Source organism: Arvicanthis niloticus, chromosome 20, assembly GCF_011762505.2.
Source record: "Arvicanthis niloticus isolate mArvNil1 chromosome 20, mArvNil1.pat.X, whole genome shotgun sequence".
NCBI lineage: Eukaryota > Metazoa > Chordata > Mammalia > Rodentia > Muridae > Arvicanthis > Arvicanthis niloticus.
In genome coordinates, this window is record NC_047677.1 from 48,961,606 (window position 1) to 48,985,133 (window position 23,528).

A 23,528-nucleotide genomic window follows, 5' to 3' on the forward strand; every position below is an offset into this window, starting at 1 on the left:
AGATAGAAAAAGGGTCAGCCCTCCAAGAGTTCAGTCCTGCATTTAAATGTTTCTGACATGTTTCATGTCCAAAGAGGTTGGGAAAAGGGCAAAAAGTGGTCTCCTGCTCCTACATCTGACCCTAACAAAGACGTCTTAAGAGAATGTAAGAATGTATTTCTACCCTCACTGAAGATGACTGTGAGGAAGGCTCTTTCACTCCACACTGGCTTCACCAACTACTGCAATTCTAAGAAAATTCCTGTTTGAAAAGTACAGCACCTGTTCAGTGCAGGCTTGTCTGTCTCCATGTTAGGGTAGATCACAGGGCCTACTACTATCCTGGTAAGTAAATGTTTCTCCGTACCTAGGAAGACTCCGGAGCGGCAGCTGAGTAGAACCAGCACGCACACCATAGCAAACAATGCTCAGAGGTCGGAGGGGGTTATAAGTAAACAGAGCTGAGGCAGGCTCCCCAATTCACAAAGTTCAGTCCCAACCCCTCTGACTGAGTGGAAGGAATCTGGCAAATGGAAGTCGGAGCTCTGTAAGCTCTCCAGACTCGAGAAAGCAGACTTTCAACTAAGACCACAGGGAAGATGGCAGGCAAAGCAGGAAGAGTCTTGAGAGATGAAATAACAAAACGAAGGGGGATGGGAGGAGCAAAAGCCAGAGAAAGGAAGTTTGCCCAGCTGCTACAGTATTTAATTTTCTAGAGAAACTGGCCACCAAAGTGGATAACAAAGGGGAATGCCTCTTCACCCTTTCAAAATGCCCATTACTGTAGGGAAAACCTACACTGCAGGTGCTCCACTAGAAGGGCTGGGCGGGGCGGGGTAAGGGGCGGGGTAAGGGGCGGGACTCTTCTCAGCTCCAAATGCCTGTCTGCAAAGTTTTTCTTAGAAGTCATTTCTGTTGCCCATGTCAGTCCACGCTAACTGTCTGTGTTTAGAGTTTTAGCCCACATAGCAGAACCTATCTGTAAGTGCTCTTTCTTTTCATCAATCTGGTAGAATTAAGGACCCCCCAAATGGAGAGAATATCGTTCCTAACCAATCTCCACTTGGAGGAATGCTCCTATTTTTGAATACCCCATCCTCATCCTCTTACTGAGAAATCTGTTACTGATTACTCAGAAGAAAGGTAAACACTTGACAGAAAGATTGAGGGGAAAATCTCCCAAACAACTTTTTTCCTAATAGCTTTTCTCCCTTTTTTGTAAATTATTTATGTATTTCTCATTTATGTGCATTGATGTGTTGCCTGCATGTATGTCTTTGTGAGGGTTTAGGTCCCCTGAGGATGGAGTTCCCAATGATTGTGAACCTCTGTGTGGGTACTGGGAATGGATCCTCTAGAAGAGCAGCCAGTGCTCTTAACCACTGAGTCATCTCCCCAGCCCCAACAAGAGCGTTTCATAAGACATGAAACTGTCCACGCTCAGGAAGAAAAGCTATGGAGGGTACACTAGGCATATAGACAGCCAGGAGGAGTGTGGGGCACACAGACTGGAGCGGGGAAAGGGAGGGGACGGAACACATGGCAGCCAGTCACATCAGACCAGTCTCTTCCTTTAGAAAATGCCCATGTCTATTACCATAGAGAGCTTTCCCCCAGGGGAGGTCTGGTGTCAGCAGAAGTTCACTGATTAGCTCTTGGGAGGGGTGGGAAGAGCCGGTAGCCTTGTTTCAAATATTCTGCTAATATGTTTTTTTGTTTTCTGTTGTCCTGCCAGTTGCCCCAAGCCTTTTGGTAAGTTAAATACAATTCCTCTATTTCTGCATTTCAGTATTACTCCTTTCTCAGAAGTAAAAAGATTGTGGGCACGTGTTTTCCAACTCCTATCCTTCTTTGTTGTCTAGAGTCCCTTAGGCACTGAAGACTTTACTATTTAATGTGCAGTATCTAGCCGGCAGTTGAGGGAACAGAGAGTGCACTGAACATGAGCACCCATGCACTGAATCCCTGCATCAAGGCCCTGCATGCTGGTGGTGGCTTTAAGGACAATTAGTGCTGAGACTTTCGACAGAGACTTCTGCTATTACCTTAAAGTATCTAGAATATTTCTTCTTCCACAAGTTCTTCCCAAGCCAGCTTGAGAATTCTCATTAACCCCCAGAGATTGTCAAAAATAGAAACTGTAGCCAACGTTTAGAGACATGATTGCAAATGAGCTTCCTGTGCTGTGTGGTAGAACACAGAGATATGTAAAATGAAGGAAATTAAAAGAGCACGCCATGAAGAAGCAGCTTGTGATAGGAACCTGTCAGTCTCCTGAAAGTAAGGGTGCTCTGGCTTGGTTAAGAATCTTTTTTTTTTTTTTTTCTTTTTTAATTTCATTTTGTGAAGAAAAGAATGGCCATTACTCCTATAACTGACCCCACAGACCATAAAGATGCCCTGGGTACCTGAGTTGTTCACATAAGGTTCAGACCAGCTAACAAGAGGATAACGCGTGCTTGGGGATAGAATCCCTCACTAAATCCCCTCTCTGGCCTTACAAAGGGGGTTTTAACGGGACCCTGGTACATAATTTATTTTAAAACTAATTTGTTTCCTTTTTCCTTTTAAGGATTCACACTGAAAGGCTTGGGGGTAAGTCCGGGTGTTCTCTCTCAGGCTTCCTCTGGTATGGGTGGCATCCTTGACCTCCACTTACACTGGTACTTTAAGCATCCAAACACTGAACTCAGTGGCAAATAATTTTCCATCCCTTTCCCTCTGCATTCGCTAGTATAAGTTTAAATCTTTGTATCCGTCTGCCTCCCCTGACCATGTCTCTCCCGTCCCTCGACTTTCAGTATTTTCTGAGACAGGGGCTTGAAGTTAAGCCAAGCTCTTGAAATTTGGCCTAAAGATCTCCCACTTTAAATCATAACTGAAAAAAATGATTAAGATGAAGATAGGGGGCATGGCCTGGTGTGCCAAATAACTGAGTCTACGTGCACAAGAAAGCCAGTGTCCGACATTTAACCCGGTGGGCTCGGATAGTGTGAGGATCCCACCCAGTGCAGAGCCTGGGGCTTGAGAAGGAAGGAGAAGCCAACAGCCTCTGATGCCTTTCCTTTGCTTTTATCTCTTTCAGTTGACAGCTCCTGGAAACTCAGTAAGTTTGCATGACTCTCTTGCCTCCCCTCCTTCTGTGATTAACAGCCTGGCGTTTCTGTTCCCAGATCCTCTTGAACTGCATATTCTTCTATCTGAGTCATTTTGCCTTCAATGGTTCGCTCTTGTTTCAGTGTTGGGTCCTTCTAGTCTATTTTCCTTTTGGAGTAAAACACAGTATCTTGTCTCTGATTCAGTTACTGTGGAAAAACACTCTGGTGGTCAGCCCGCCAGCATGTAGTCCAGCAATTCTCAGCCTGTGGGTTGAGACCCCTTTGGCAAACCTCTATCTCCAAGAAATACTTACATTGCAACTCCTAATAGTCACAGAGTGAAATTATAAAAATGTTATGGTTGGGGGTGGGATCACCACACGAGGAACTGTATTAAAGGGTCACAGCATTAGGGAGGCTGAGACCCACTCGTAGTGTCTGTCATAACTTGGTGTCTGCGGTCTCTGTGCTCTGCTCTGGCTAGTTGACGGTTTTCACTTCGAACAAAAACTCCTGTCAGGTTTTGTTAAACTTGGGCAGAACTGACATTGATAATCTGAGGATGTGAATCTTACTGAGTGAGACAAGGTTCTCTTCTCTGTAGGCACAGCTGTGCGGCCTTCCTCTCTGAGAGAGGAATGGAAAGAAAGCAGTGCTCAAGAACACTCGCTGCTCTTCCCAAGCCTTGAGTTCAGTTCCCAGCACCTGGGAGCTGCAACTCTAGCAGGCCGCCCAGGGCACCCGGATACATGGCACGCTCTTCACAGACATAAGCAAATAAACAAAAAAATACAAAAATAAAAAAGATAATTTTCTAAAGAAAAGCTATTGGAAGGTGGGTTCTCTTGGATAATCCCCACTGATGACGTCTCTTCTGCATTTCGTTCTTTAGCGCTGCCTCCTATGGCAGCAATATCATAGTTCCTTAACTATTCTCAGACAGATTACAGGGTCCTCACACTTTCTGCACTGGACAGGTCTACTCACAAAATTGAGGCATATGATGCTAAAAGTCACATCTTTTTCAAAACCTAAGGCTCCTGGTGTCTGCTTCAAGGATATTGCTGCAGGGGAATTGAAGGCCTACAAAAGAACAGTAACACCTGATCCTCCCCTCAGACCACTTTCCAAGCTCCCAGTGAGCATCTCCTCACCTACGTCCAGCAGAACATGAAGTAAATGCATTCAGAACCTCAGTAGTTCATAGAATTCCTCTTTTTATTTTTATTTTTTTTTTTTTTTGTAAGTGGAGGGTCCTCTGGTCATATGAAGTCTCACCTCCTTTGGGCTGCCTTCTAAATGACTCTGACAGGCAGGAGGTACGGAGCCCCTATGCGCACGGAGCTCCTGTACACATTGAGCCCCTGTAAGCACGGAGCCCCTGTAAGCACGGAGCCCCTGTATACACTGAGGCCCTGTGCGCACTGAGCCCCTGTATACACTGAGCCCCTGTGCGCACGGAGCCTTTCTTCCCCAGCAACAATCCTCAGGATTTACTGTGATAGCTTAGACAAAAACACAATATCCATAGGTTTTATGAGATCACACAGAAGTCACCGAACAGGAGGGCTGGCTTACCCACACGTAATTGAGTGGACCTGAAATTTTGACAAAATGTACTAACATATATATCAAGAAGTAGTCTAAAATGATAAAGCTAAACTCTGAAATCTGACTAACCGGTTCAGTTCCCAGCTCCACCCTTAGCATTACCTAGATCCACTCGTTTGATCTTTCCGTGCCTTGGTTTCTCCATCTGTAGAACTGAGATAACAATGGTGTCCAGCTTACCTGGCTGTTGTGAAGACCAGGCTATTTAGTAGAACATTCAAAAAACAGGTGCTGGGCTAGGCTGAAGAGACGATGACTTAATAGTTAAAAGTGCATATTGCTCTAGCAGAGGACCTGGTTCCCTGCACCCTCGTGGTGGCTCACAGCTGTCCATAACACCAGGTCTAGGGGATCTGTCACTGTTCCCTGTCCTCCAAGAGCACTCCATAGACATGGTGAACTTTCGCCAAAAACACCCACTTAACACAAAAGAAGTCAGTCTAAGAATGTGTGGAAAGTGGGTCTGAAAACTGGTGAATAGTTCATGGTTATCAGCTAGAACCATCATGACCTCTACGTGATGAAATATGCTTTTTGTCAACAAGAACAGCACATTTGAGTTTGTTTTAAGAGATAATTATTTCTTCCCACAGTAGTTCTGTTCTGACTTCTTCCCAAGCTACAGACTCATCATCCTCCTGGTCACTAGTCATTACCCTACCCTACTGAGCAAGTGGCAGGTTCTTCCCCATCGCACTTTACCTTTCACTCACTGATCTTCCAGTTCACTGAAGAGAGTCCAGAATTGTATCAATAATATCTACATCTTATTATTAGCTATCAATATCTGTTGTCTAATACCTTAAGTCACATTAATATCTACACTATGTGATTTCCACCATTGTATATTTTGGGGCAAGATCTCCTCAATTTGTTGGTTCTAAGACATAAAAGGAAGTCCAGCCTTGAGGGAGTGGGAAAAGAAATGCTGGATACCTGAGTCACACGTTCTTGCTGTATACTCAGTTCTGTCCCCAGATTGCAAAGGCCAGATGATAAGACACGGAGGGAGCGTGAGCTTCCAGGATCCCTGCGGGAACCCACTGAAGTGCTGCAAGGCATGGAGAAGATGCCAGTGTGAACACTGCTCTCCAAAGAGACGTGAACAACCCATATGGTGTGAAGAAGCGGCTCCTTCTACTCCTCCTCAACAGCAGCAGCAGCAGCAGCAGCAGCATCCTCCACGAAGACAAGATTCTCAAGTAAGGTTTGACCAAAGAAGCGAAAGTGAACTTGGCACCCAGCCCATATGTTATGAAGAGCCATTCCTTTTCAGAAGACTCGAGTCCCTGATAAGGAAGAACCAAGACGGGATAGTAATAAAGCAGAATGAAGGTGGCTTTCTGATACAGAAGGCTGGGGAGCCCCATCGGGAGACCCAACGGGAGCCCCATCGGGAGGCCCAACGGGAGCCCCATCGGGAGGCCCATCGGGAGTCCCAACGGGAGCCCCCACCGGAACGCAGACAGTCAGGGAAGAGGTCATCCAAGAAGTCATCACAACCCCAAGAAACCGATTCTGATTCAAGTGCACCACAAAATGCAGAGGCCGATTCTCCAGCACCCGCAGAGCAAGCACCATCTGAAGAAAATCTAAGCGAAGGAGACGGAAAGAAACGCAAGAAAGAAAAGAAGAAAAAGAAGAAAAAAGACGGTTGAGAAAGGTGAAGGAGGATAGGGCAAAACATGGCCTCCAATGTGATCTCCCCATCAGATACAAGCCACATCTACCCTCACCCTGGTGCATCATGGTTATAAAACTCATCCCTTCTAGACATCATCATTTTCTGCTGTTCAGAAGTTTGCCCTTATTACACCTCCCTGCCACAATCTTCATCTTCCAAATTTTGCTTTATTAGTCACAATATATAATCCAATTAAGAAATAAAATGTCTTTGATTAATATCTAATAAGTTCCTTTGGCAGTGTTCTATCTTTAGCTGAACCAGTTGACTTTGTGACCTCAGTGGTTGCAAATGCTGTATTAGCCCATATATATAACATTTATGTATATGTATATATATGTGTGTGTATACATATATATGTATTAAGAGTTTATACATATATAAGTATATGTAATTAAGAGTCAATTTTAAAATGTGTCCAAAAGTACTTTACATTGACAGTCATAGTTTAGACAAATCTTGAGAAAGAAAAAGTGTCTGTCTGTCCTTCATAGGGACAGAGAACAATGACACCTTACAAGCTGTCATTGTTGGATTACACATATGATGGATTACCCATAGATACATGACAGAGGAGAAGAAAGCAAGGGGGTCCCAGGCATGAGGCATGTGCCACTCGCTAGCATGCAGCCGAGACTCACTCACTGGGCCACCTGAGGTCAGGTTCAAGAAGGTGACAGAGGGAGAGAGTTTCTCAAACCAAACCTGAGTTTACACTTTACTCTTCAGACAACTGAAAAGCTTCAGAGTATCTGAGGCAAGGGAGGAAGGAGTGGGAGAAAAGGGAGAAAGGAGGGAGGGAGGGGCAAGGGAGGAAAGAGGGAAGGGGAGAGGAGACCGGAGTTCAATTCCCACCACTTGTATCTGCTGGCTGGCTCACGACTACCTGGAATCCTGTCCCGTGGCATTCCATGCCCTCTCCCGGCATCCTGAGGACTTACATCCGAGTATGCGCCCCCCCACACACACACACACCCACACACACATAAACAGCAAACCATTGTGGCTGTAGCCAGGAGAGACAGCATTGGAAGAGGCTAGAGGGTGTGAGGCCTGGCTGAGCATGTGGAGAGATACATGTGCCACAGCTGCCAGAGCAGAGGCACATCAGGTCCCTGTGACCTGACCATCACCCAGTGGATCCCTGGCTGGCCTTGCCCCTGGATTGTCATCCCCACCAACATCCTCCAGCTCAGCTTCTCCCTTACCAGGTTCCCCTGGAGACACTTCCTGCCCTGGATTAGTCAGAGATCTCTAGAAGAATAAAACTTAATGAAAACACACACACACACACACACACACACACACACACACGGAAGGGGGATTTATTAGAATAACTTATGGGCTGTGGTACTGCTGATCCAACAACAATGGCTAAACGGCTGTCTACCAACAGAAAGTCCAAGAACTCAGTCCGTGAGGCTGAATGTCTCAGCTAGTCTTCGGTATAATAGAATGTGCTTCCTTCTTCCACATAATTTGCTTGAGATGCCATCAGAAGTGTGGCCCTCATTAAAGGTAGATCTTCCAATCTCAAAAGATCCAGACTAAAAGTGGGTCTTACTACTTCGATATTTAATTGAGAAAAAGGCCCTCACAGGTGCACCCAGACACTTGGGTTTTAGTTAATTCCAGATGTAGTCAAGTTGATGTCAAGGCTAGACATCACAGTCCCCCAAAACATGAGAACTACTCAGGCTGCTAAGATTGACAGCAAGGAACTGTCACTGTACCCTCCATGGCTAACCACTGCACCTGCATTCTCCCCATGCAATCAATCAACCTAACCCTCTTCTCACACCCACGAGCTCTTCTACACACAGCCTCAGTCTAACCAACCCTCACCCCCACTCCCCCCTCCCTGCAAAGCCCCCCAAAGCTCTTCCCTCTCTCCAGCCCTCAGTCCCCAATGCCTTTACACACCTCCACCTCACCCTCTATCTTTCCTTCACTCTGCAGCCCCCTCCCCCACAGCTACCCACAATGCAGCAGGGAGGCAGGGAAACCTTGGTCAGCCTGAGATCTGAATTAGGAGGCAGTGGGGCCCACATGCAGTGATGCTGGGGTCCAGATGTTGTCCTCACCTTGCTCTGTGAAACCAACTTTCCCACAACACCATTTTTTACTTTAAAAATGGTCACTAGAATTACAAAATAATTCTTTTGCAGCAGCCAGTTGAATGTGTCTATACCACTACAAATACACTTTCATGTCCACTTATATTTTATCACAACAGCTCAGTTCTGTCCTGTTGGACCCAAGGAAGCCATACAGACTATACAAATAAAATAACACAACTATGTTTCTATAAAATTTTATTAATAGATCCTGAAGTTGAGACTCACAATTTTTACACATGACAAAGAACTATTTGATATTTTACATGAAATATAAACATTTAATATAAAACTACATTAAATATAAATATTCACAGGACACACAAAAACAGTGTGATTAATCCAATCTGAGTCATAGTTGATTTTTCAGTTCTCACTGAGAGAAACAATAAATTCTGAATATATTAAAAAAAGAAGGATCTAAGTTAATAAAGCTGTCTGCTTTGGTGGTTTTGGTTTTGGTTGGCATAGTGAGGATTGCACACAGGGTTCCACAACCACAGAGCTGAAGTGCAGGACCTGGAGCAGCAGGAAGCTGAGAGCTTATGCCCCAAGCACAAGCAGGAAGCAGAGAGGGCAGGCTGGGAGTGATGCCCTGTTTTGAAGCTCCAAAGCCCACCCTAGTGACACACTTCATCAAGGGCACGTGACCCAAACCTACCCCAACACTACAACCAACTGGAGACCAACTATCCAAACACTTGGGCCTATGGGGGACATTTTTCTTCGTGCCACCACACTTATCTACAAAGAGTTCCAAGCTGGCCTGGGTTATGTGAGGTCTTCCCTTAGATAGATAGATAGATAGATAGATAGATAGATAGATAGATAGATAGATAGAAGATAATAGACAAAAGAACAATTAAAAGTTAAAATGCATGAGGCCAACCTTTATAAAATATGAATTAATATTTGCACTTACGTGTGTAATTCTATAAGAAAGAGAAAGAGACTCAAATGTAGAAATCAAAGGTTTGAGAATCAAAGAGAAAACTGATGTAACAATAAAGCTGATTCAAGGAGATGGATGGACAGACAGGTCATTGTCCACTGAGAAAGTCCAATTTGAGGAAATATTTAGGATCCAAAAATCCTATCACCAGGAACAAATGTAGAAGTCAGGAAGTCATGTGTCAGACATATGCTTCTCCACAAACTACAGCATTGATCACAAGACCCAAGATACAGAATAGACTCTAGGTGACCATGGCCAGATGAACAAATTAAAACAATGTCCACTCAGCCCTTGATCCATTGTTTGCCAACTGGTACAAACATCCAATAAAGTGTCATTTAATACCAACAGGAAAATGCCTTCCCAGAGCTCAAACCAGCCTGTTTCACACCAGCTGAAACAACAGTCAGGGCTTATCCTCCACCACCTGACACAAAGCAGGACCTCACCACCCCCACAGCCACAGCCTCAGAGTCACACTGAAGAGCAGTGGACCAAGGCTCCAGGCCCTTCGAGGACTCATGGGGGCTTTTGCCCATGGCTTCGACACGTGGAGTCACTCTGACAACTCAGGCAGCGATCCACACTATGGGAGCAGAGTGTTTCAGCATGGAGGAAGGAATCGAGATTCTTCCCCTGGGAGTGAGTCCACAACACAAGAACCTGGAACCAGGCCCTCCCCTGGGGGGCTCAGAGACTCCTTCATAGGAAGTAAAACTAACTCCTCCCCCCCCCCTTCCTCCCCTTTCTACTTCTTTTCCTTCCTCTCCTCCCCCTCTTCTCTCTCTTCCTCCTCGGACACACATGCCATGGAGCGGACAACCATTGAAACATTTCCAGACTTAATCCGGAAATATGGAAAAAGAGTCCCAGAGAAGGAAGCCTCGTGGAAGGAGAAAATGTGGGACATGTCACTCATGTTATAGAAGGAGACGTCACCCTCAGTGTAGTCCACAAACACCCCCACAATCTGTGCAGCTTGCCTGATGGATAATGAAGCCCTCCCAGAATCAATATAGGCCCAATATCCACTACTAGACTGCCCCACAGTCCAAAACCCCTTAGCTGGACTCTCAAAATAAAAGTCTTTTCTGTCCACACCTTCCCTACAGACCCCTAGAATCCATTTGCTGCCTTCTCTTTTTGTTAGCTTGACCTCCCAGTAATATCTTCCAGAAGAGATGCCTCCAGTGCCTGTAACACTGAAGAGGTCATCCAAACACATAGTGGTGTCCTTCCGGGTCACACTCATCCGATCCTGGGCGATGGCAAGGATAGGATGGGCAGAGGCTGGATCCAGAGTGAAAGTCCCTGTAGAGAGAGTTAGCAATCATGGGAGGTTCTGCTCAGTACCCAGAAGAGGCTGCTCCACCTCCATCTCAAAACCTCTTAGCTTCTTCTAGGGGGTTAAGTTCCCCACAAAAGAGCCTTGAGGCTCAAACCTAGGTCTTGCAAGCAGAGGAAGGGAAGAAAAGCCAAGTTAGGGGGTGAAAAGGTAACAAGGCATTTGAGAAGGAGACCAGCTTAGTAACTGTCACCTCTGCCACCCACACCACTAAAGACCAGCTTAGTGACTGTCACCTCTGCCACCCACACCACTAAAGACCAGCTTAGTAACTGTCACCTCTGCCACCCACACCACTAAAGACCAGCTTACTGACTGTCAACTCTGCCACCCACACCACTAAAGACCAGCTTAGTAACTGTCACCTCTGCCACCCACACCACTAAAGACCAGCTTACTGACTGTCAACTCTGCCACCCACACCACTAAAGACCAGCTTAGTGACTGTCACCTCTGCCACCCACACCACTAAAGACCAGCTTAGTAACTGTCACCTCTGCCACCCACACCACTAAAGACCAGCTTAGTAACTGTCACCTCTGCCACCCACACCACTAAAGACCAGCTTAGTAACTGTCACCTCTGCCACCCACACCACTAAAGACCAGCTTACTGACTGTCAACTCTGCCACCCACACCACTAAAGACCAGCTTAGTAACTGTCACCTCTGCCACCCACACCACTAAAGACCAGCTTAGTGACTGTCACCTCTGCCACCCACACCACTAAAGACCAGCTTAGTAACTGTCACCTCTGCCACCCACACCACTAAAGACCAGCTTAGTGACTGTCACCTCTGCCACCCACACCACTAAAGACCAGCTTAGTGACTGTCACCTCTGCCACCCACACCACTAAAGACCAGCTTAGTGACTGTCACCTCTGCCACCCACACCACTAAAGACCAGCTTAGTAACTGTCACCTCTGCCACCCACACCACTAAAGACCAGCTTAGTGACTGTCACCTCTGCCACCCACACCACTAAAGACCAGCTTAGTGACTGTCACCTCTGCCACCCACACCACTAAAGACCAGCTTAGTAACTGTCACCTCTGCCACCCACACCACTAAAGACCAGCTTAGTGACTGTCACCTCTGCCACCCACACCACTAAAGACCAGCTTAGTAACTGTCAACTCTGCCACCTACACCACTAAAGCCATCAACACCTGAGTCACCACAGAAGAAGAGGAGAGACCAGAGCCATAGGAAGCACAGGAGGAGTGTCCCTAAGGGACACAGAGTCACTCACAGGCCTGGAAGTGTTCCTTTCGCCAATCTACAAGAGAAATACAGATCATGTGACGGGTGTCAGGGACTATACTCATCTTGTCTACAACTGTCTTCAAAAACACAGACTTTCTCAGGTTCTGAAGTGGGAGTTGTGGGGACTTGTGGGGATAATATGCTTGTGTCATACACATACACAGAGGGAGAGAGATATACACATAAAAATGCAGAGAGAGAGAGAGAGAGAGAGGTAATACACATAAAAACACACATATAGCCGGGCGGTGGTGGCGCACACCTGTAATCCCAGCACTTGGGAGGCAGAGGCAGGTGGGTTTCTGAGTTTGAGGCCAGCCTGGTCTACAGAGTGAGTTCCAGGACAGCCAGGGCTACACAGAGAAACCCTGTCTCGAAAAACCAAAAGAAAAAAAAAACACATATACACACACATACATACACACATAAACAGGGACAGACAGACATATATACACACACACAGGGAGAGAAAAATACACATAAAAACACACATTCACACACATACATACACACACACACACACACACACACACACACACGGAGGGAGAGAGATAAACACATAAACACACACACATCTGCTGTAGCCCTCCTGTAAAGACTCAAACGGTGGGGCTTAACATCCATTCTTCACAAAGGCAGAGAAGCATCCTCTCACTGCGCCTTGTCAGGTCCCAGACACAAGCATCCTGGAAGCTACACATCCTTGAATCAGAATTTTTCCAAGAATGGGAGGAAGGAACGGTGATGAAGCGGGAAGCCTGTGAGTCTAAGAGCAAGCAAGCTCCATGAGGAGTTAGAGACAAGCCTGACTCACACGGGAAGGCTGTCTGAGACAACGGCAGCATGGATGGTACTCTATAGTCCAGAACCTGCAAGGCCCAGTGTTTGATCTTACAGAACAACAAGCCAATGAAAGAGCTCTTGCAGAAAACATGGCTTCAGTTCCCAGCACTCTCGTGGGTGCTCATGACCATCTGTAACTGCATTTCTGGGAGACTAACACACTTGCCTGGACTCCAAGGGCAACAGGCATGCACATGGCAGACATATATTCAAGATTAGATAGATAGATAGATAGATAGATAGATAGATAGATAGATAGATAGATAATCTTTTTAAGAAGAGAGCTAATTCATGAGCAATTCTACCTAGCACGTGAGGTCCCCTAATACAACCATCACAGAAAGTTGAGTGTGATTTCAAGTAGATCACCCATGCCTCAGCAAGATCCCAAACATCCTGGAGTCACTGGACGCCAGAATCGGAACACATGGTCTAGACACCCAATCCCTGAGTGCCGGGAGCCAACCCCCTCGCCCCTGGCTTGGGGGTGAGAGAAGGGGGAGAGAAAGATGCAGCTGCTGCTTCTTTGTTCTCCTCCTCCCACTGTCAGGTTCTTCTCCGAGGCAGCCCCTATGCTACTGTAGCTGACCTGCAGTCAGCATCCTGGCCCTAAGACCAGCAAGGAGTTAAGTAAATAGCCCTGTACTATCCTAAAAACTTCTTCTGAGGGTAATGGGACTGCAGGCTAGGGTGATTAACACCTGTAGCCTAACAGCAGAGGATTAGGCAACATGGCCTTTGTTCTATCTCAGCAGGAACCGCTGGGCTCTAACTTGCAGGAAGAAAAGACACTTTAGAAAAGTTACTATAGAGTTTATTAAGTGTAAAAAGTATCCTATGAAAGCTATCTGAGGGGAAACGTGGAAAGGTCCTGAGTGGGAAAGAAGAAAAGATTCTAACAAAGTAAAAAACCTAAGGGAGAAAAATTCTAGGCAGGGGGAAAGGAAAGGGCGATGGGGTCCTAACTAACTGACTAGTCTAACTCACCATTCTAAGACACCATTCTAACTGCTCATTCTAACTCCCTATTCTAACTGCCCTGTGATCTCTTTGTCCTCAGAACTTATACATCTTTCAGAGTACATGGTCACATGTTACAAGGTTCATCACACGTTCACACCAAAATTCAAGTCATAAATTGAAATAGAAGTTTACAACACAGAATGTTTACATGAATATCCACTAGGAGTAATTATCTAGCTAGACATTCATCACCTGTCTAGCTCCACAGGTTCGCAGAAAGTTTGAAACTATAACTTAAGAAATTAGTGAAGTTTTGTATAGATAAACCCAGGCAATATTTTCTCTTCTGTCCTGGTACTTATAATAAATTGTGGATTCCCTCTAGTAACCTAGGCTAATGGTTTTATGACCTCTTGGAATGTGCTCTGGGCAGGAGAAGGTCCAGTTACTATCTCTCTTGGGGCAATTAACTGATAACACTCAGGAGACTGGCAGAGTTCTCATTGCAGTTTGACGATGCCTAAGGGACTTAATAGCAGTCCCGATATAAAAGAGCTTAGTAATCACTGATATAATTTTAGGAATTCTTATAGGATCATCATTAAGACTTAAGAAGTCATCTATTTGTCTATATAGTATCACTACAAGACAGTACATCTTCGTGGATCTGCAGAGATCTGCTCCAAAGGGGTGTGCTATTGCTTAGTGATAGTAGCATATGTCTAATAATAGTAATAATGGGAAAAGCATATTAATAGCAGGAATCTTTCCTAAAATCACGTCCACCACAGCCTTGCTAATGGGGCACACTCGTCGCAGATTATATAATAATCCGAGGCAAGCATTTCAGGATGATCATCTGCTCATTATTAGTTTGTCCCATTATGGCTCCCGACACCTGAGTAGCAAGGTCTCTGAAGAAGGAATCAACAGGGACAACAAAGCCAAGCATGGACACAAAGACAGAGGATTTGTTGGGGGGGGGGGGCACTAGACGAGATAGGGAGAGAGAGAGCACTAATATACCAGAGAAAAATAAAGAAAAGGAACTCAAAAGACTATCTTAGGGAGACCTGGTTCCCAAACCTCCCAGGCTGACTTCTGGAACCTTCTGTAAGTAGCACTTCTGATTCACAAGGACATCATGGAGTTTTTCCAAGTCTCTGCTAGCAGCCGAACTCCCCACTAACCTACAAGATGTCCACTGATCCAGATGGCTGCAGACTGGGCCATGCTGACTCTGACAACAGACAAACCCAGAATGTATTCTGTGAGTCTGAAGAGGAATCCCTGCGGACTTCTATGGAGGCTCCTTCAGTTACAGGGACAACAGAACACTTAGCTCATCCTGGGGCAGCAGGGATGCAAACTGAGAGAGAAGAGGGTGACAGAAGCTGAAGAAAGAGAGGTCAGAAAAACATACAGTCACAGCTGTGCACACTCCTGCTCGCACAGGAACAAATGTCTAGTCCACAGATAACATGCCAAAGACAGACCAAAGAGAAGACTCCACTCGGGTACAGCTTGTGCAGTCAAAGAAACAATGAGCTCAGTTAGAGTTTCTTATACAAACACCAGCTATGGATGAGCAACCACAATAATTAAGGAAAAAATCTCTCTCACTGATAGCCATTAAATGTCTACAGACTTACTTGGGGAAGAACATGATCAGAAGACCTTCCTCGAGTAACTATTAACAGTCTATAAATCATAGAAAGGGTGACTAAGAGGACATAGCAGGTGATAGTGCTTGTACCAAGTAAGACTAAGCATGACTTCTACATGCTGTCCTCTGATCTCTACACTCATGCCAACATACAAAGATACAAGGAGAAAGAAAGACAGACAGACAGACAGACAGACAGACAGACAGACGGACAGAGACATAGACAATCTTCATAAAGAGACAATCTTGGGAAGAGGAAAGGAAACCTTTGTGAGTCTTGTCTTTTAATGGGCCCAGTCATAGGCAGGTCTCCTTTAGTCACAAACAGCTCAAGAAGATGACAGCTACTTCCTGATGGCTTTTATGTCAGCTCGACACAAGGTAGGATCATCTGGGAACAATGACCCTGAGTAGGGACAATGTTTCCATAGCACTGGCCTGTAAGACGGCTGCGGGACATTCTCTTGACTGGTGGTTGACATGGGAGAACCCAGCCACGTGGGCACTGCCATCCCTTGGCAGGTGGTTGTAGGATACAGGAGAGAAGAAACCGAGCAAGCCACGGGAAGCAATCTACTAAGCAGCACTCCTCCATGGCCTCTGCCTCAGCTCCTGCCTCCAGGTTCCTGCCTGTTTGGGTTCCTGCCTTGACTTGCTGTGAACAGGGACTGGGAGTGTGAGTCAAGTAAACACTTTCCTCCCTGAGGAAATGCTTGGGTCTAAGTGTTTCATCACAGCAAGAGAGGCTCTAAGTGAGACACATGCTCTGCCCAGCAGGGGGCAGTCTATCGCAGTCACATACCTGCATACAGCTGGGCCTTCCTCCAGGCTGTAAATGAACACACTCTGGTGAGAACCCAATCAGAATAACCGGACTCAGAGAGTCTGCTAACCTCCATCCATTCTCAAAGTGAGGCTATGCCTAGGAGGAGAGAGGACCCTGCAAGATGCAGATGCAGCAGAGTATTATGGGAAATTCCCAGAACCATAAAACAGAAAGACGGCATTGTAGGGTAAGTTCCCCCACTGTGCTGTTCTGCAGTGGACAACTATAGGTATCCAATAGCTACACCTAATTCTAAAACCAAACAAAAACACTGGTTAACAGTCAAACCTTGGTAAGTGGGATAATATCCTAGAGGATAATAAAGTTATTCCATAATTGTCAGAAAACATTTGACGTCAGCAATTTTTGACATGAAGTAAATCTTGGGTGTAATGCCCAGAGTTCCTCAGGTAAAATATCTCTAAAGCCAGACATCATTAGGCCAGCAACACCCAGCTGATCATCCCCTTCCCATTGAGGTCAGCAGCCCGGGCCTCTGCCCATCACCTGATCAAAACCTTCAGGAACTAAGGGAACAAAGGCCTAGAGGATGTCATCTGGACAAAGGCTAGAGTCATCTGAGAGGAAGGACCCTCAGTTGAGAAAATATCTCTAGAAAATGGCTGTAGGCACATAATATTCTTGTCTAATGATTGATGTGGAAGGGGCTGCCCACTGTGGGCGGTTCCAACCCTACACAGGCAGTCCTGGAGTGAATCAAGTAGGTTGAAGGAGCCATTGGAAGGAAGCAAGTAAGCAGCCTTCCTTTGTAATCTCTGCTTCAATTCCTGCTCCAGGCCCCTGCCATGAGCTCCTGCCCTGGCTCTCCTCAAGAATAGACTGTGGGGTAAAAATGTGTAAGAAGAGTAAACCCTCTCCTCCCCGAGATGCATGTGGTTGTAGTATTTATCACAGAAGTAAAAACCTAACCAAGACACTTTCTTTAATGAAATTTTAATACTGCTGTCTGCTTCCAGGTACAGACCATACTCTAGAGCTACTGCAGCCCAAAGAGTCAGCAATAAATGTATCAGGAATTGGTTAAATTAAGACTCAGGATGCAGGATGGTGGTGGCACACGCCTTTAATCCCAGCACTTGGGAGGCAGAGGCAGGCGGATTTCTGAGTTTGAGGCTAGCCTGGTCTACAGAGTGAGTTCCAGGACAGCCAGGACAACACAGAGAAACCCTGTCTCAAAAAACCAAAAAAAAAAAAAAAGACTCAGGACAAGGACACATCCAGAAGTCATACACTTTCCAACACTGGGCAGAAATCTGAAGGAGCCCAAATACCAGGCATCTGCCTCCCAGAACCTTCCACTCTGTCCCCAGAAGGGGTTCCCACTCTGTCTAGAATCAAGAAGAGGGCACACATGGAACCTGGGACATTGGGGCAGTCACTCACCAGCATTGTAGGCTGCTTTCCTTCCATCTGAAAAGCAACACACAGGAGTCAAGAGAGCTACTGGGCTCCTGAGGGGACCAGAGGGCTCACAAAGAAAAGTGGGACTCACCAAGCTCCTCCCTGAGTGCACCTGAAAAACAGTGAGGAGAGAGAGTCTGTACACTTAGCAGGAAGAAAGGAAACACAGTCGGGGTTCCTGATAGTCCGAACTACAGAAAACCTGACCCAAAGGACTCCAGCCATCCTCTGGATTTTGCTTTCCACCTACTCTGATCTCAGAACACTGGACCTGGGGACTCTGACCTGTCCTTCACTGCTGTGGTGACTTATGAGTTGTCCTCAGAGCATCTTCCTTTGTCTTCAGTAACTCATCCTTCTCATGCTGGAGATTCCCCCATTCCTGCTGTACCTCCAGCCTTGCAGAATGTTCTCTTCTGAGAAGATAGCATGCCCCTAAGACCAGTAGTACCATCATGGTCAGGGTCATGAGAAAAGCTGGCTTCCAGGGAGAGGCCTGAGGGAAGAAGGGCTCTGTGGCCCAGGCAGAGAGCCAGTGATGGGCAAACCTGAGGACAGACAGCCAGCACACTCCAGGAAGGCCATCACAACCCAGACTCTGTAGGAGTGAGGGACAGCTCTCACCTGGGATGAACATGGCCATGACTTTCTCCTGGCCCAAGATGGGATTGAAGATGGAACAGGTCACATTCCCCACAGAGCTGTCTCTCACCACCAGCGAGGTCTCTGTGCTGAATAGTTCTTTAGCATCTTCATGGTGGGTCTCCGAGGATACTGGGAGATTCTCTCCTCTGGAGTCTCTCCAATGCACCTGGGGCTTCGGGTACCACCCTGAGGTCATGCACACAACACACACTCCACCATCTTCTGGACCTTTGATGTGCACTTCGGGGACAGAGCCCATTGCTGCAGGAGGACAGATGTGAACACCCTAGAAGCCACTTTTGGCTCAGGGACCCCAGGAACAACTATGTGTCTCATGGAAGCCTTTCACAGGGCCGACGGGAACTGGAGGGGGAAGCCATTCCTGGATTGGGACCAGGTTGATTCCCTATTGCCTGACAGAGGAGAGTTAACAGAGTCAACGATGAGGAACAGAATACAGGTGTAGGAGGTGGTTCTGATGCTAAGGTCCTGTTCTCCAATTGGTTCTTGATCTGTCAGTAAAGAGAGCCATGGGCCAATTACTGGGCAGAAGGTAGAGGCAGGACTTCTGGGTCCCTGGAGATAGGAGAGAGACACAAGGAAAGACGAGACCGTTCATCATGATTGGGACAGAGTAAAACCAGGCAATCATGTGAACTCTCAAACTAGAGTGACCACAGAGGCCGCTCTTACAGGTGAGTGGTCAAAAGAACTTAGCAACTAGAGAATAAGGCAGGTGGGAGAGTCAGAGATTTAAAAAATTGGCAAGGGCACACCTTTCCTGGTGGGAGATAGTAGTGCCCAGCAACTGTGCCAGAAGGCAAGTTGTAAAGGAACAAACTGCGAGTATCTTTGTCCAAGGTTTCAAGGGAAGCCTGTGGGGGCTGTAGAGCCGTCCACTTCCTGGAGCAAAGGTGGGAAGAGCAGAAAACTACATGCTACACACAGACCTCTCTTTTACCAACCACAAGACCCTGAGGAAACTGAAAGATGTTGAACACAGGAGCCCTGAGGTGGGAGCCAGCACTCCATCTGTCCATTATCCACACACCTGTGGCCCTCATGGCAGCGCCACACCCAGCTCTCCTCTCCAGGGAAGACAGACCTTGAGCTTCCTTCCTTCCTCTCCTCAATCACTCGACTTTAACATTGACTGTCATTTCTCGCTGACTGCTCACTGACACACAGTGATTTTTCTTGCTGACACCTCTGAACTACACATCCCAGCAGCTGGCATTTTCATAACACCAACAGGACCCCTGGTCCACAGAACTAGACACAGCACATTTGGGGGGATCCATGTATAGAATGTGGGTTGCATTAATCTATGGATGAATGCACTACCTATTTCTCATCTCAAAATGGGAAACTAGAAATAAGTGCAGATAATAATGAGAGACCAGAGCATCCGTGTGAACCCAGCACTACACAGCTCAAGGACAGTCTGGCAAACAAGAGGACTTCTCTCAAAACATAAAAGATCCCTGTTTCCTCAGGTCACACACAGGTCACCCAAGGTTTTTAGAACAAGGATCAGTTAACCAACCTGCCACCTTCAGTTCCAAGATGGCCTCTTCATAGACGTGTCCCTGTTTGAAGTGGCAGATGTATATCCCACTATCTGACGCCTGGACATGTTGGATCCTCACAGCAGCCTTGCCTTGATGGAATTGATCCTTCACCAGCGAGGTCCGCCAGGAATACTCGGGCATCTGCCCTTCCTTCTGCTCTTCTTGGTCCCGATAGACAAGTACTGCTTCTGAGAATCTGGTGCGGAACCACCTCAACTCCTCCATGTTCTCCACATTCATGGCTGGAAACACGGAGCAGGGAAGTAGGGCTTCCCTGCCTGGTGCAGCCACAATGGGGTCTGAGGGACCAAAGACCAGGAACTGCTCTGTGGACACAGATATAGCAGTGAGAGGCTAAAGAGACATGAGGCAATGCAGAGAACACACTCTAAGGAAAATAGCATGCCAGCAGAAAGCAAGGGGTCGATGGGGTTGTTCTCGGCATTGTGCATTAGGCATCCATGACTAACATACTAATGTACAAGTTATCTTTAGACATAGCAGTGCACCCCATAAATGATGCAAAAAAACCCACTTCTGCCTGTGTCCCTGGCCCCAGACCCTCCCCTGAAGGAATCTCTTCTGTACTCTTTCTCCAGCTTGCATTCACCTGGTCACCAGATGAATTTCAGGTAACTGAATCTTCACTGAGAGCGCCAGCCTCAGTATGTTTGGATTCAAGATCATAAATTTATAAGGATTACTACAGATGCTCACACAATTGGTTATATGACCACACCTTGGGAGACACGGGTGTAACTGGCTAGTCTCATACAAGACCCAGGAGAGTTCCAACACCCAATCCTAAATTCTGTTATCAGCCAATTTCTTCATTCACTGAGTAATGTGAATATTAAAACAGAGCCGAGGATGAAGAGATACAGAGATTCCTCTAGAGGAAAATGCCCATACATGTGACATAAAGTACACAGAGACAAAAGCTACTTTTCTGAAACAGCAGTCTGCTTCCAGGTGCCCCAATCACTTCTTGATAAAGAAGGAAGACGACCGTCCTCTTCACTCTGGGAACCCTGGGATATCTAAACCTGGGACCGTCCTCTTCACTCTGGGAACCCTGGGATATCTAAACCTGGGACTGTCCTCTTCACTCTGGGAACCCTGGGATATCTAAACCTGGAGGACTTTGACACAGGCACTGTGGCCCCAAGAGCTCCCTGTCTCCCTGCACTGCTCCATTTGTGTCTAGCACACTGCTGCCACTAGACAGTCCAGAGAACATGTGTGCTGTCACCCAACCCCCACCTCTGTGACCAAAGGCTGTCCCTGCTCTGCCCAAGGCTCAGTCCTGACTCTGTACTTCCCACTACGGATCACCAGGCCCTCAGGGCTGCTCTCAAGTCAGTCCTCCTCACCTCAGCTCCTGCTTCTCTCTCCCTGGGTCGTTCTGCTGCAGACAACACTGGCCTCTGCAGCTCCTCACACCCCAGGCTCCTGCACATCTGACCTACAGAGCACCTGGCAGATCCTACCCACTGTAGGGAGACAAGGGAAGACAGACCAGGACAGACTCACGTGTGGTCACCCAGCTAAGCAGCTGTGTAAGGACAAACAGACAGGAGACACTGAAGAGCAGAGAGGGCTTGCAGCAATTTTCCATGTCCTCCAAGCTGAAGAGGAAAAAAAAACGGGAGAGGCAAATCAATACCCTGGGGCAGGAGGTAAGAGGCAAGATCCACTCAGATGTTGGACATCTCAAAAGAGACAGCATTGCTCAGGACAAAGATCAGCTCACAGGACCAAAACACATCTGTGCTCACAGAGTGAAAGCTCCTCATAACCCAACACTGAAAACCCAGCCTGGGCTCCTCTCAACCCTGAGAAGACTGGGCGGCTGGGGACATCTAAATCACCTGGGAGGAAGCCATCCTTTCCTTCCCACCTCAGCCCCAGCTCAGGGGCAGCAAAGTCTACCCAGAAATATAGGCCCTGCCCTTCTCAGAGCCTTGAGGAGAGCCCAATGTAGAAACCGTGACTCCAATGTCAACTTATCCACAAACTGCCTCTGACTCCCAAAATATGAACCTCCACCCAGCCCCTTCCTCAGGAATACTAAGGACCCTGGTTTTCTACCAATCCACAACTGTGACCAGCCCCTTACAGGCATCTTCAGAGACACACAGGTCTCTGAGAAGGCTGAGATGCCCATCACAAATGCCTTGTCTTGGCTTTTGGTTGTGGAGATTGTCCACATTTACATACCAGCCCAGCCCCTGGGCTCCTAACATGACTTTACACTTGGAAAGTCACACACACACACACAGACACACACACACAGACATACACAGAGACACACACACAAAACACACACGCACACACAGACACACACGCACACACAGACACACATACACAGACACACACACACAGACACACACACACAGACACATACACACACAGACACACACAGACACATACACACACACACACAGACACACACACACGTCCCATAGCACAGGCTTATACTCATAGTCTCTGTTAATAAAGACCAAGCTGGGTATGCACGGGGTTGAAAAGAACAGGAGAAAACTCTTTTCTTCCCAAACCTCCTGTTGTTTGAAAGGAGAGGGGGTGGAGAGGGAGCCTAAAGACCCGAGAAGGACAAACCTATGGGATATCTGAGCTGTCTCCAGACTCAGCCACCAGGGAGGTGACCTGCTGGGACTCACTCAACACAATCTCCTCTCTGCTGCTTCTGCCAGCCCCGGCTGTCTTCAATGCCCTCTTACCTGCTTCTCTTTGCCCCCAACTTTGAAAGGCTGTGACTTCATCAGGAACAGCTCAGGACCAAGGGGACCCGGCAGCCCCCAAATCTTCCTCTCACACCTGCTGCTCCAAGAGACTCACAGCTCTAAGCTTTGCTCGCTTCAGAGCCAGCCTTGGGTTTCCTCGTCTCCAGGATCATAGTTTCTAGAGCAGCGGACAAGTGCAGCCTGACCCAAGTTGTCACGGCCTCTCCAGAGACAATGACAAGACGACAACAGTGGTAGCGATATCAACAGCGTCAGTGGCAGTGGTGGCGGGAGTGAACAGAGCACAACAACAATGACAGAGGCTACCGATGATTACTGCATGTCTATTGAGGTAGTGCCCTTTGAGCCAGCAGAGCAATTGGAGTTTCAGCAACCAAAACTGAAAGCTACAGTAATGTGACAGGCTGTGTGTTCCTTCTGAATGTGATGTTCTGTCAGGAAGAGATGAAGGTTCACCTCGCCACACCAACCACAATCCCACCCTGTCCAATGGGACACTTTATGGAATGTTAAAAGATGACACAAAGAAGACAACAAAACTTTATTGACTCTAGTTAAAGCATCAGGAGCAGCTCGCATCTGCACACAACAAAGTTATACCAACCCCTGTCACGTCTCCAAACACAGATGGTGTCATGAGCCCAGGTCTAGTAACTACTGAAATGAGGGGAAAGTATGTCTTCCTGAAACACATAGTTTGTACCACAATCCCAGCCTTATCTGCAGCCCAGCCCAACCCCGGCTCCTAACATCACAGACTCAGCAG

The 23,528-nt window shown here is 47.0% G+C and overlaps 2 protein-coding genes across 50 annotated transcripts in view; one reads left to right on the top strand and one right to left on the bottom strand.

Annotated features, from left to right (window-relative positions):
- The window catches only part of Tsbp1 (testis expressed basic protein 1), a 58,486-nt gene extending 51,886 nt beyond the window's left edge, over positions 1–6,600 (top strand). For all 49 annotated transcript variants that reach the window (XM_076916647.1, XM_076916650.1, XM_076916674.1 and 46 more), the window contains one exon: positions 5,667–6,600. In XM_076916647.1, coding sequence (XP_076772762.1) covers positions 5,667–6,346 — 680 coding nt within the window. In that variant the 3' untranslated portion in view covers positions 6,347–6,600. The remainder of the gene's footprint in view (positions 1–5,666) is intronic.
- Positions 6,601–10,129: 3,529 nt separating this feature from the next.
- Positions 10,130–23,064, bottom strand: LOC117724829 (butyrophilin subfamily 3 member A2-like). The gene is made up of 10 exons (XM_076916702.1): positions 22,739–23,064; positions 21,528–21,622; positions 19,970–20,320; positions 18,403–18,684; positions 18,091–18,291; positions 17,870–17,890; positions 17,761–17,787; positions 16,333–16,359; positions 12,045–12,071; positions 10,130–10,755 (listed from the first exon to the last, which is right to left on the bottom strand). Exons 2-10 carry the CDS (start codon positions 21,610–21,612, stop codon positions 10,193–10,195), a joined length of 1,584 nt encoding a protein of 527 aa, XP_076772817.1. The 5' UTR covers positions 21,613–21,622; positions 22,739–23,064; the 3' UTR covers positions 10,130–10,192.
- Between the last annotated feature and the right edge of the window lie 464 nt (positions 23,065–23,528).